The sequence below is a fragment of the Hemiscyllium ocellatum genome, chromosome 4 (assembly GCF_020745735.1).
Source record: "Hemiscyllium ocellatum isolate sHemOce1 chromosome 4, sHemOce1.pat.X.cur, whole genome shotgun sequence".
NCBI lineage: Eukaryota > Metazoa > Chordata > Chondrichthyes > Orectolobiformes > Hemiscylliidae > Hemiscyllium > Hemiscyllium ocellatum.
The window spans coordinates 56666504-56678604 of NC_083404.1; the positions used below are offsets into that span (position 1 = coordinate 56666504).

At 42.2% G+C, this 12101-nt stretch overlaps 1 protein-coding gene across 1 annotated transcript in view; it reads right to left on the bottom strand.

Moving 5' to 3' along the window:
* fer1l6 (fer-1 like family member 6) overlaps positions 1–12101 on the bottom strand; it is a 113554-nt gene that overhangs the window by 76855 nt on the left and 24598 nt on the right. The window contains exons 9-12 of the mRNA XM_060824018.1: positions 9492–9608; positions 7566–7718; positions 2509–2692; positions 320–444 (exon numbers count right to left, since the gene is read on the bottom strand). Of these exons, the coding sequence (XP_060680001.1) occupies positions 320–444; positions 2509–2692; positions 7566–7718; positions 9492–9608 (579 nt within the window). The remainder of the gene's footprint in view (positions 1–319; positions 445–2508; positions 2693–7565; positions 7719–9491; positions 9609–12101) is intronic.

The following is a 12101-nucleotide window of genomic DNA, read 5'->3' on the forward strand; positions in this document are numbered from 1 at the left end:
AATACTAATATCATGAAAAAGTGTATGAATAGTAATAATTAAGTTTCTCAAGACCATATTACAGTGAATAATTTGTGTGCACTTTCTTATACATACAATGTTACCACTAATGCTAAATAGAAAGCTAGCTCATATTTTGCTATTCAAATGTTTGTATGAACAGTTGACTGACCTAAAACATTACATATGGCTGCCAACTCAAAAGAATGTTGGAAAACTGAGGGGACTAAATGAAATGCATAGTATGATCATCAGAAAGCTTCATTTATGACTGTAATTGTTGCAGTTCCTCCCATCATGTTAATGTTTCATTATTTACCTTAGTAGTCTGACAATGTGAAATGAAGGTCACTTTAGCAAAAGGATCTGAAAGACCAGTATTATCAGCAGCCAGAAGACCTCTTGCTTGGTACATATGGCATCTTAGCTGAAACATGTGATGATCTGTTCAATACAAAAAAGTTCAAAACACAAGATGTTAAAGATGCAGAGACATTGATTAGAAATATAACACTTGGTTCAGTAATAATCCACTGTTAGCAGTACTTATCATCACTGTTCAAAGAAATGAAATCACAGCCTAAACCTAATGTAATCATCTCCTCTTTCGTGTGCAGGAGCTAGAGTCATAAACCTTTTCAAATGCAGACTATGTGAAAGATGCTGTCTGCTAGATTTTCATAAGTAGTTAATATTTTCCAAGCAACTTTAATTTGGAAAATGCGAAGTACTGCACTTTGGCAAAACAAACAAGAGCAATAACATACAATAATATTAGGACCCTCAGTGATGTTGTAGAACAGAGAAATCTACAGGTTCAGATACGTAATTCTTTGAAATTTTTGTCACAGGTAGACAGGGTGGCTAAGAATGTTGAGGTTGTACAGGATGTTGATGATATCTTTTCCAGAGTACTGTGTGCAATTCTGGTCACTGTGCTCTAGGAAGGATATTGTTAATCTGGAGAAGGTTCAGAAAAGATTTACCAGGATATTAAGAACAGAAACCAGACAAAATTATGTTTGACACATTTTTTTTGTTGTTATCCTTTCATGGTTGGTAGCAAGGCCAGGATTTGTTGCCCATCCTTAACTTCCCTTGAGCAGCATGATGTTTAATGCATGTTCAAAAAAACAATAAGTGTCAATTAAATTGCTGTGGGTCTGGAGTTACATGTCGGCCAGACTGGGTAAGAATGTCTTTTTACAAAAAAAGTCAAAGATATTTGTCACAGTCACCATTACTGAGAGTAGTTGCATACATCAGATTTTACTAACAGAATTTAAATTCCACCAGCCACCATGATGGGATTTGAACTTATGTTCCTACAACCTTCACATGGATCACTACACTTCAGTGAAAATATCAATATGTTGGCGTCTCCTCAATGCTTCCATTGTCACCTGTGAATTCATTAAAAAATGGAGGGTTTGATTATAAAAATAGGTTGGATAGGCTGGGACCTTTCTTTACTGGAGCATAGGAGGTTGTGGGGTGACCTTTATAGAGATTTATAAAATCATGAGAAACATAGATAAGGTGAATATTAAGGGTCTTTTCTCCAGGGTGGGGGGCTCAAAATTAGGAAGCATATTTTTACAGTGAGAGGAGAAAGTTTTATGAAGGACATGGGGGCAACTCTTTTCCGCAGAGTTTGGTTCATGTGTGGAAGTGGTGGATGCAGGTATAGTTACAACGGATAAAATTCATTTAGATAAGTACGTGAGTAGAAAAGGCTTGGAGGGATACAGACCAAAAACAGGCAAGTGGGAACTAGGTTAGTGTGGGAACATGGTCAGCATGGACTAGTCGGACTAAAGGGTCTGTTTCTATGCTGTAAGACTCTATGACTAATATGTTACGGTTGCATTAATTTGCTTTGGTAACAATTTAAAATACCTTAAAATACATCTGCCCACATTTGCTGTATAAATAAAGCTCTGTATATAAAACAAAGACCTCTGGATGCTGGCGATCTGAAACAAACAAAAACAAATTGCTGGGGAAACTCAACAGGTCTGGCAGCATCTTTGGAGATAAAACAGAATTAACCTTTTAAGACCACTGATTCTGCTTTGGAAGTGATAGCAACATAGAAAAGGTGTATTTACACTAATAGCATGAGGTGGAGGGGAGAAAGAGAGTATGGATAGGTGCAGACAGAGCCTGAACAGAGAGAAAAGGAGGATAAAGGGATTGTTGTTGGTAACCAGGGAAAAGATGCTAGATACATGATAACTGGGGCTATGAGTGGGAGAAAATGGTTTGGCTATGCTGAAAAAGCTCATGACATGGTGTAAAAGACATGGAAGAAAAGACATGCTCAATGCAGCCTCAGGACTCAATATTGAATTCCACAATTTTAGAGTCTGAAACTTCCTTCCTTGTCTTTTGATGTCATCGGGAATAACTGGCTGCACTCTACTTGTGGAAAAATCTCACCCTTAATATAGAAAAGATTAAATACAGAATTAGTTATGAATTGGAATTAAGATCCGTTATACCTACCTTTATAAATAATACTGAGGGGTGGGGAAATCTCATATGCAGCATTACTTTTTGATGGCATTTCTGGATCAAATTCATTGGGCAGATTTTCCAGAATAGCATCCATGTGTCTGGTTGGACCTAACCATAGGTTAATATCCACTTTTGCTTGCACAGGCCATCCTATAACACGATTTCCTGGCAACTGAAAAGATACACATGTCAAAAAATGACATTGCAAGAAGCACAAATAACAGCCATTCAACTACTTCTAATCAAAATAGAACATTCACAGAACTGAATAACTTCAGAGTTAAGTGGGGGAAGTAGGTACAAAATAGCATTGATATACTTAGGGTTAATGTTTGAATTCAGCCTCAGATTAAACAAACAAGTTTCCTTTTCCACTGCAAACTTATTGATTCCCGCAGTTACCTTGACTATGCATTCCCACACCCTGCTTCCCGTAAGACTCCATTGCATTCTCACAGTTCCTGCATCTCTGTCACATCTGTTCTGATTATCCCAACTTCAACAGGGGGGCCTCCGAAATGTCTACCTTCTTTCTCAACTGAGGAATTCCCAGCACTATGGTTGACATGGCCCTCAGCTGGATCCAACCCAGCTTCCACAGTTTACCCTCACCCCCCCCTCTTCCCTCCCACAACAGCACTAGGGTCCCCCCTTGTCCTCACTTACCATCCCATCAGCATTCACATCCAGAGGATCATTAGCTGCCATTTCTGTCACCTCCAGCGGGATGCCACCACCAGACACATATTCCCTTCCCCTACCTCGTCAGCCTTCCACAAGGACCATTTCCTCAAGGCCCCCTGATCCACTCCTCCTTCATCCCATACACACACCGACACATCACCTTTGACAATAAGATGTATCGGTGGGAGAAGTTCAAGTAGGTGATGCCAATTTGGAGGGTTGGATCTGGGATAAGGTGGGGAGAGAGGAGATAAGGAAACTGGTGAAATCAACATTGATGCCATGTGGTTGGAGGGTCCCTAGGCGGAAGATGGGTCATTCTTCTTCCAGGCGTCGGGTGGCTTGGATCTGGCAGTAGAAGAAGCCCAGGACTTGCATGTCCTTGGTGGAGTGGGAGAGGGAGTTGAAGTGGTTGGCCACAGGGTGCTGGGGTTGTTAGGTGCATATGCCCCAGAGATGTTGTCTGAAATGTTCTGCGACTTGGTGTCCTGTCTCCCCAGCGTAGAGGAGACCACATTGAGAGCAGCGGACACAATAGATGAGATGTTTGGATGTGCAGGGAAATCTCTGCCAGATGTGGAAACTGATGCAAAGTGATTATTCAGTGCCTCAGCCATTTCTTTGCTCCCCACTAATATCTCTCCCGCATCATTATCCAGCGGTCCAATGTCCACCTTTCTCTCTCTTTTGCCCTTTATATATCAAAAGAAATTCCTACATTTGCCTGTTTGAAAGCTTTGAAATATGCTTGAGCTTGCACTAAATATTCAAAGAACAGCTTGGCCACCTGTTTCATAGCTTTTGCAGAGTTTTTAGTGATCTTTGAAAGCTCAAATGGATTCTGCTCAGCAGGGTTTGTTTTCCTAGCTGAGGAAGAAAAAGTGAGTTTATTTGTTTTGACACTTTGGAGCTTCTGAACAGAATAGTGGTTTATTAAACAGCTATTCAAGTTGTTTGTTCATTTTGACAGACCTATGAGATAAAATACATCCACATGAGCTGGTGAGTTGTTTATTTAATGGACACCGTGAGAGTATTTGGGGAAAGAGAGGGGATAAAGAGGGTGAAAGGGTTGAGAGAGGCATATGGTGTGTTAGCTTTTATTGGTAGAGGGATTGAGTTTCAGAACGATGAGATAATGTTGTACCCGTACAAAACCCTGGTACAGCCACTTTAGGAAGACATTTGTTGAGGTTCTCCATGGTAAGCTGATGAAGAAGGTGAAGTTGCATGGAGTCCAGGGTGTTCTAGCTAGATAGATAGAGAACAGGTTGGGAAACAGGAGACAGAGAGTAGTAGTGGGAGGGAGCTTCTCAAAATGGAGACCTGTGACCAGTGGTGTTCCACAGTGATCCGTGCTGGGACCACTGTTGTTTGTGATATACATAAATAATTTGGAGGAAAGTGTTAGTTGCCTCATTAGCAAATTTGCAGATGGTGAAGTAAGACTAGTGGGAATAGCAGATAGTGAAGGAGACTATCAGAGAATACAGCAGAATATAGATAGAGTGGAAAGTTGGGCAGAGAAATGGCAGTTGGAGGTCAATCTGGACAAATGTGAGATGATGCATTTTGGAAGATGCAGTTCCAGAGCAAATGATACAGTTAATGGAAAAGTCCTGGGGAAAATTGATCTACAGAGAGATCTGGGTGCTCAAGTCCATTGTTCCCTAATGGTGGTAATGCAGATCAATAAAGTGATCAAGAGGCATACGGCATGCTTTCCTTCACTGGAGGGGGTATTGAGTACAAGAGTTGGCAGGACATGTTACAATTATATAAGATTTTGATTTGGCCACATTTGTGTACAGTTCTGGTCACCATACGATCAAAAGGATGTGGATGCTTTGGAGAGGGTGCGGAGGAGGTTCACCAGGATGTTTCCTGGTATGGAGGGTGCTAGCTATGAGGAGAGGTTGAATAGATTAGGATTATTTTCGTTGGAAAGAAGTCGGTTGAGGGGGGATCTGATTGAGGCTTACAAAATCAGGAGAGATGTAGACAGGGTGGATAGCAAGAAACTTTTTCCCAGAGTAAAGGACGCAATTACTAAGGGTCATGAGTTCAAAGTGAGAGGGGAAAAGTTAAGGGGGGATATGCTTGGAAAGTTCTTTACACAGGGAGTGGGGGTGCCTGGGATGCCAGTGGAGGTGGTAGGGGCAGGAACGATAGCGTCATTTAAGATGTATCTGGACAGATGCATGAATGGGCAGGGAGCAGAGGGATACAGATCCTTAGAAAATAGATGATTTAGATCAAGGATCTGGATCAGCGCAGGCTTGGAGGGCTGAAGGGCCTGTTCCCGTGCTGTAATGTTCACTGCTCTTTGTTCTTTGTTCTTTGGAGTATTGCGTACAGTTCTGGTCACTGTCTTATAGGAAGGATGTGGAAACTTTGAAAAGGGTTCAGAGGAGATTCACTAAGATGTTGCCTGGTATGGAGGGAAGGTCTTACAAGGAAAAGCTGAGGGAATTGAGGCTGTTTTCATTAGAGAGAAGAAGGTTGAGAGGCAACTTAATTGAGACATATAAGCTAATCAGAGGGTTAGGTAGGTTGGACAGTGAGAGCCTTTTTCCTCGAATGGCGATGATTAGCACAAGAAGACATAGCTTTAAATTGAGGGTTGATAGATATAGGACAGATGTCAGAGGTAGTTTCTTTACTCAGAGAGTAGTACGGGCATGAAACGCACTGTCTGCAACAGTGGTAGATTCGCCAACTTTAAGGGCATTTAAATGGCCATTTGATAGGCACAAGGACGAGAATGGAATAGTGTAGGTTAGATGGGCTTCAGATTGGTTCCACAGGTCAGTGCAACATTGAGGGCAGAAGTACTGCGCTGTAATGTTATAAGTTCTATGTTTTGGGGAATGGGACAGTAAGGGCGGTTTGATGGAAATCAGGGAAGGTAAGGGAATTCAGAAGTGTGAGTGAGGCAATAAAGGTGAGGCTATTTAAGGGGAGTTGTGGTTGTGGTGGAGAAGCATCCATAAGGGTTTCTATACTTGCAGGCCTAGCCTGGGCTGCTGAACTGTTCTCTAAGAGAATGTCAGGCGCCCTCCCACACTCAGGGGGCAAGCAGATGATCAGGCATACCAGCTCACACACAAGGATCATCATACGTCAACGGGCCTTAGCAAAATGCCTGAGACTTGGAGTCAAAATACCCATCTGTCTATCCTGTGGAACAGAGCAATGCACAGAGCTGAAAATGTGTTGCTGGAAAAGCGCAGCAGATCAGGCAGCATCCAAGGAGCAGGAGAATCGATGTTTCGGGCATGAGCCCTTCTTCAGGAATGAGGAGAGTGTGCCAAGCAGGCTAAGATAAAAGGTAGGGAGGAGGGACTTGGGGGAGGGGTGTTAGAAATGCAATAGGTGGAAGGAGGTTAAGGTGAGGGTGATAGGCCGGAGTGGGGGTGGGGGCGGAGAGGTCAGGAAGAAGATTGCAGGTTAGGAAGGAGGTGCTAAGTTCGAGGGTTGGGACTGAGACAAGGCGGGGGGAGGGGAAATGAGGAAACTGGAGAAATGTGAGTTCATCTCTTATGGTTGGAGGGTTCCTAGGCGGAAGATGAGGCGCTCTTCTTCCAGCCGTCATGTTGCTATGGTCTGGCGATGGAGGAGTCCAAGGACTTGCATGTCCTTGGTGGAGTGGGAGGGGGAGTTGAAGTGTTGAGCCACGGGGTGGTTGTGTTGGTTGGTCCGGGTGTCCCAGAGGTGTTCTCTGAAAAGTTCAGCAAGTAGGCGGCCTGTCTCTCCAATATAGAGGAGGCAACATCGGGTGCAGTGGATGGAGTAAATGATGTGTGCGGAGGTACAGATGAATTTGTGGCGGATAGGGAAGGATCCCTTGATCTGAGTTCATCCCTTGTGGTTGGAGGGTTCTTAGGCGGAAGATGAGGCGCTCTTCCTCCATCTGAGTTCATCCCTTGTGGTTGGAGGGTTCCTAGGTGGAAGATGAGGCGCTCTTCCTCCACTGAGTTCATCCCTTGTGGTTGGTGGGTTCCTAGGCGGAAGATGATGCGCTCTTCCTCCACCTCCTTCCACCTATCGCATTTCCATCTCCCCTCCCCCAAGTCCCTCCTCCCTACCTTTTATCTTAGCCTGCTTGGCACACTCTCCTCATTCCTGAAGAAGGGCTCATGCCCGAAACATCGATTCTCCTGCTCCTTGGATGCTGCCTGACCTGCTGCGCTTTTCCAGCAACACATTTTCAGCTCTGATCTCCAGCATCTGCAGAGCTCACTTTCCCCTGGAACAATGCACAGCCCAAGAAAATGCAAAGGAGTAATTTGGCTATGTTTTCTTTCTCTTTTAAGATGCAATGCAAGTTGAAACATTTCTATATCAAAACAAATGAATACTTTAAGAAATAGAGACTGGATCATCCCACAGTTTTTCCCCTTCTCATCGTTTTTCTTAGAATACAGGATGTCCTTTGCTTGAATCCGCGCATATGCAATTCTCTTGTTGCCGCTGAGCATCCAAATGGACACATCTGGAATAGTATGTTGTGGCTGAAAATATAGAAAGAGAGAAATTAACTAAGCCTTTTGTTTTTAACTGAAAAGTCAAAATATTACAAGTTCTGGAGATCTGAAATTAAAACAGAAAAGTCTAGCCCTTCAGGCAACACCTTTAGAGAGGGAAACAGAGTTAACATTTCAGTTCTGGGAGCTTTCTTCAGAACAGACGATAGAGTTCAGGAGGTGATGAGTGATCACAGATGTGAACAGTAAGCTTTTTGGGTCCTGCCAAATGGAAGCAAGTGGAGCCCAAAAATACCAGTAGTGACCAACCTGCCAGTTTCCCAACCCTGTTCCTCGTGGATTTGTATTTTAGCCAATATAGGTTAGGAGCAGGGAGGATTGTCTGCCCTCGCAATGCAGCCAGCCCATTAGACTCATATAATCCCTCCAGTCTGTAAGCAGCCCATTTGGCCCATTAGGTTCGCACTGACCCTCAACAATGCATCCTATCCAGACCCACCCCGTCCCTGTAACCCTGCATTTTCCATGGCAAATCCACCTAACCTGCACATCTTTGAACTCTGGACAGAAATCAAAGCTGAAAATGTGTTGTTGGAAAAGTGCAGCAGGTCAGGTAGCATCCAAGGAGCAGGAGAATCAGGGCATGAGCCCTTCTTCAGGAAATCAAAGCTCCCAAGGAAATCCACACAGACATGGGGAGAACATGCAAACGCCACACAGTCACCCAAGGGTAGATTCGAACCTGGGTCCCTGGCACTGTGAGGTAGCAATGCTAACCACTGAGCCAGCATGCCTCATTAAGAACCTTATTAGTGGTAAGTTAAAGGTGGTAGACAAGAATTAAAGGACTCTCCTGAATTTGCCAGATGTGCCTACATAACTCCAACACTGTATTAAAATACTGATGCATCACTGTGTTGCCATTCAACTGGTAACCCAATACTTTAAAAGCTGTGCTATAAAATTAAATACAGTGCACATTGTTCAAACAAATAACAGATATTAAGAGGAAAGTATCTCCGGGAACAGACTTGTAATATTATCACTGGACTATTAATCCAGATACACAGGTAAAGTTCTGGGAACCCGAATTCAAATCCTGTCATGGCAGACGGTAGAATTACAATTCAATAAAAATTGGGAATTTAGAGTCTAATAATAACTGTGAATCCATTGCCAATTGTTGGAAAAGTCCACCTGGTTCACTACTGTCCCTCAGGGAAGGAAACTGCCATCCTTACCTCATGTGGCCTACATGTGATTCCAGATGCACAGTGATGTAGTTGACTCAGTTAGGGATGGGCAATAAATGTTGGCCTAACCTGCCTTAATGCCGTGAATGAATAAAATGAAATTAAGTGGGGAAAAATACAGGACTATTAAGAAAGGACAGGTGGGTGAGGGAATGGAGAATGGGACTAATTGAACAAACTCTTTCAAAGATCTAGCATCAGCATGATGGGCCGAATCAGCTCTTTCTATGCTGCCCGCTTTCTATGGCAATTTTATATATATATATATATATATATATTATATATATATATATCTAACTGGTCTGCATTGAAGCTCTGTGACTGGACCCCACGTGTCCACAATTCTATCCAGTATTGTGTTATGGCCTTCTTGAAACACACTCATAGATAAATAGAGATGGTTCTTGAAGTGATTAGGCAAAAATCAAACAATATGAATGTTAACACAGAGAAAGTTGCTGCCTCATCTTTAGATTCCTTTACCAGATTGACAAACTAATGTTTAATTACAGTGAAATATTCCTTTCTATTCTTGACTGCACTGTACCTCATCTGCAAGAAATCGTAACTTTTGCATCCAGTTCTGAATTTCACGCAGCCATTCATTCATTGACATCTTCTTCTTGTCCTGAATCATTGCCCTTGCTTCATTGCTTATCAGTTCCTGGAATACAAAGAAAGATTGAGCAAGGTCATGACTGTGAAAGCTGACTTTGATGGTTCACCAAACAATGTTTTCTTACTTCGTTTCTAGTTTTCTGTCAGCAGGTTACACTAAAACATGTATCTGCAGGCATGCATGTCACTCAACAATCTGGAGAGGGGATCAGTGGTGCTGGAAGAGCACAGCAGTTCAGGCAGCATCCAAGGAGCAGCAAAATCGACGTTTCGGGCAAAAGCCCTTCATCAGGAATAAAGGCAGTGAGCCTGAAGCGTGGAGAGATAAGCTAGAGGAGGGTGGGGGTGGGGAGAAAGTAGCATAGAAAGGGGATCTGGAGTTTTTGACTTTCTCCTCTATAGTCTAGCAGCACTCACCTACTTTAAAAAGCACCTTAAAGATTATGTGAACCTGGAATTCAGTTTTAATTGATGGAAATTCTTTCTGCTAATTGTAATGTTCTGTCTGGAAGAGGTCTGAACAGTCTCAGCTGCATTCCTTATAGACATTGGACAATACAAGCAAAACAAAACAATGTTTCTGCACTGAAGATTCAGAAGAGATTTACCAGGATGTTGCTGGGAATGGAGGATTTGAGCTATAAGGAGAGACTTGGACTGTTTTGACTGAAGTGTAGGAGGTTGAGAGGTGACTTAATAGTAGTTTATAAAATCATGGAGGGGTATAGATAACGTGAACAACAGGTGTCTATTCCCTAAGGTGGGGGATTTCATGACTAAAGTGTATATTTTTAAGGTGAGAGGAGAAAGATTTTAAAAAGACATGAGAGGGAATTTTTTTTAACACAGAGAATGGCTTGAATGTTGAATGAACTTTCAGAGGAAGTGAGGGATGCAGGTACAGTTACAGCCTTTAAAAGATATTTAGATATTCAGACAGACTAAAAATGATAGCTCATGGGGGAAATGGAAAACTCAGAATGATATGGCAGCTTGTCCTTTTTCTCTTTGAGATGAGCAGTCTGTTGATGCAGACTAGATCTGACTGGTATCAAACTGCACCTGACTATACTTGATGCTGTCATTGAGTGACTAGTCAAACCTTCTATTTCCCGGTAATGACATTATTGTTTTACTCAGCAAAAAATTACACTTCTCTTTCAAAAAAAAAATGCAAATCTTAATGTCCTGGAAAGAATCCCAAATGAATGGTTTCTACTGGTGGTGTTAAACATCCTTGGGCATAGATGGAGAAAGCATCATAGTTTTCAGTTACCTTCTGCATTGTACACACAAATATCATATGTTGGTCTGTATCCATGATATAAAGGAGCCAATGCCAAAGGCTCGAAGTTCAAGCAAAGGCATAAAGCAGTTTTTTGAGTTGAGGAGCAAGCAAGAAAATGGAATTAAGGCCATAATGAGATCAGCACTGACCTTGTTCAGGGCAGATCAAACTCAAGCAGCTAAATGGCCTACTCATGCTTCAATTTCATTGAGACAAAGTGAGGTGACAAAATATTCATCACGGGCAACATATGGAGACATTTTAGATCTAGCTTGTTGTTTTATTTGTGAAGTTTGTTTAGTGTTCCTCAACTTAATTTCCAACATTAAATTAAACAATGCTCTGAAAGCTGGATTTCTTTAGCCCTATGTTTGTTAAATGAAAAAGATACTATCATCAGCAAGATGGGCGAAATGGTTTCATTCTGTGCCATAATGACTCTATGATCTGGAAATTGTAGTTAAGCATCACAATTATATAATGCTTAATGTATTTGTCTCAAATTTCTCCATCCACTATTTGCAGAGGCATTAAACCCATTTATTCTAAATACATGAACACACCAACCATATTTCCAGGCTCATATTGTGATGACCCTGGAGCAGAACTGCTGTTTGAATTATATGGTTACTGTTTCGTGCAATCCAAAAACCATTTCTTTCATAGCATGCCCTCCCCCTGTCTTAAACTTGCAGTTCCAAGATTTTCCATATCAGTCTGCCTCTTTCTAATTCACTTCTCACTGCAAATGGAGGTCCAACCCATATTGCCACAGCCCTCACCACTTTGGATTTGGTAAGGAGGCAGATTCCAAATCCACCCCCACTGGAACAGGAATTGAATCCCTTGCCCTCCAATCTGTTCGCCACCTGCCCGCCAAAGAGTCCAAGTTACTTTGACAACTGTTATATGCTTATCACCAACTGCGATTCTGGATAGTGATGGTAGAGATTGTGATTTTCTTTCCATCATATAGCTGACCAGGAATCTCTCTTGCTTTCTCTATAACCACATGACCTGGCTGTGTGCTGGGAGGATTTACAAGTTGAACCTGAATTTATCGGCCATGTTACAAATGCACATTCTTGACCATCAAGTCCTGGAGTGGCACTTGAAGCTAGATGCTCAAAGGCAGAAGCATTAACCACTAGGCTACAAGACTTCCTCACTCCTTAAGAGTTACAGTATTGCAAAAAATAAAGATCTGTCAAAATACAAAATGCAATCAAAAATTGCAATATTAAAGCTCCA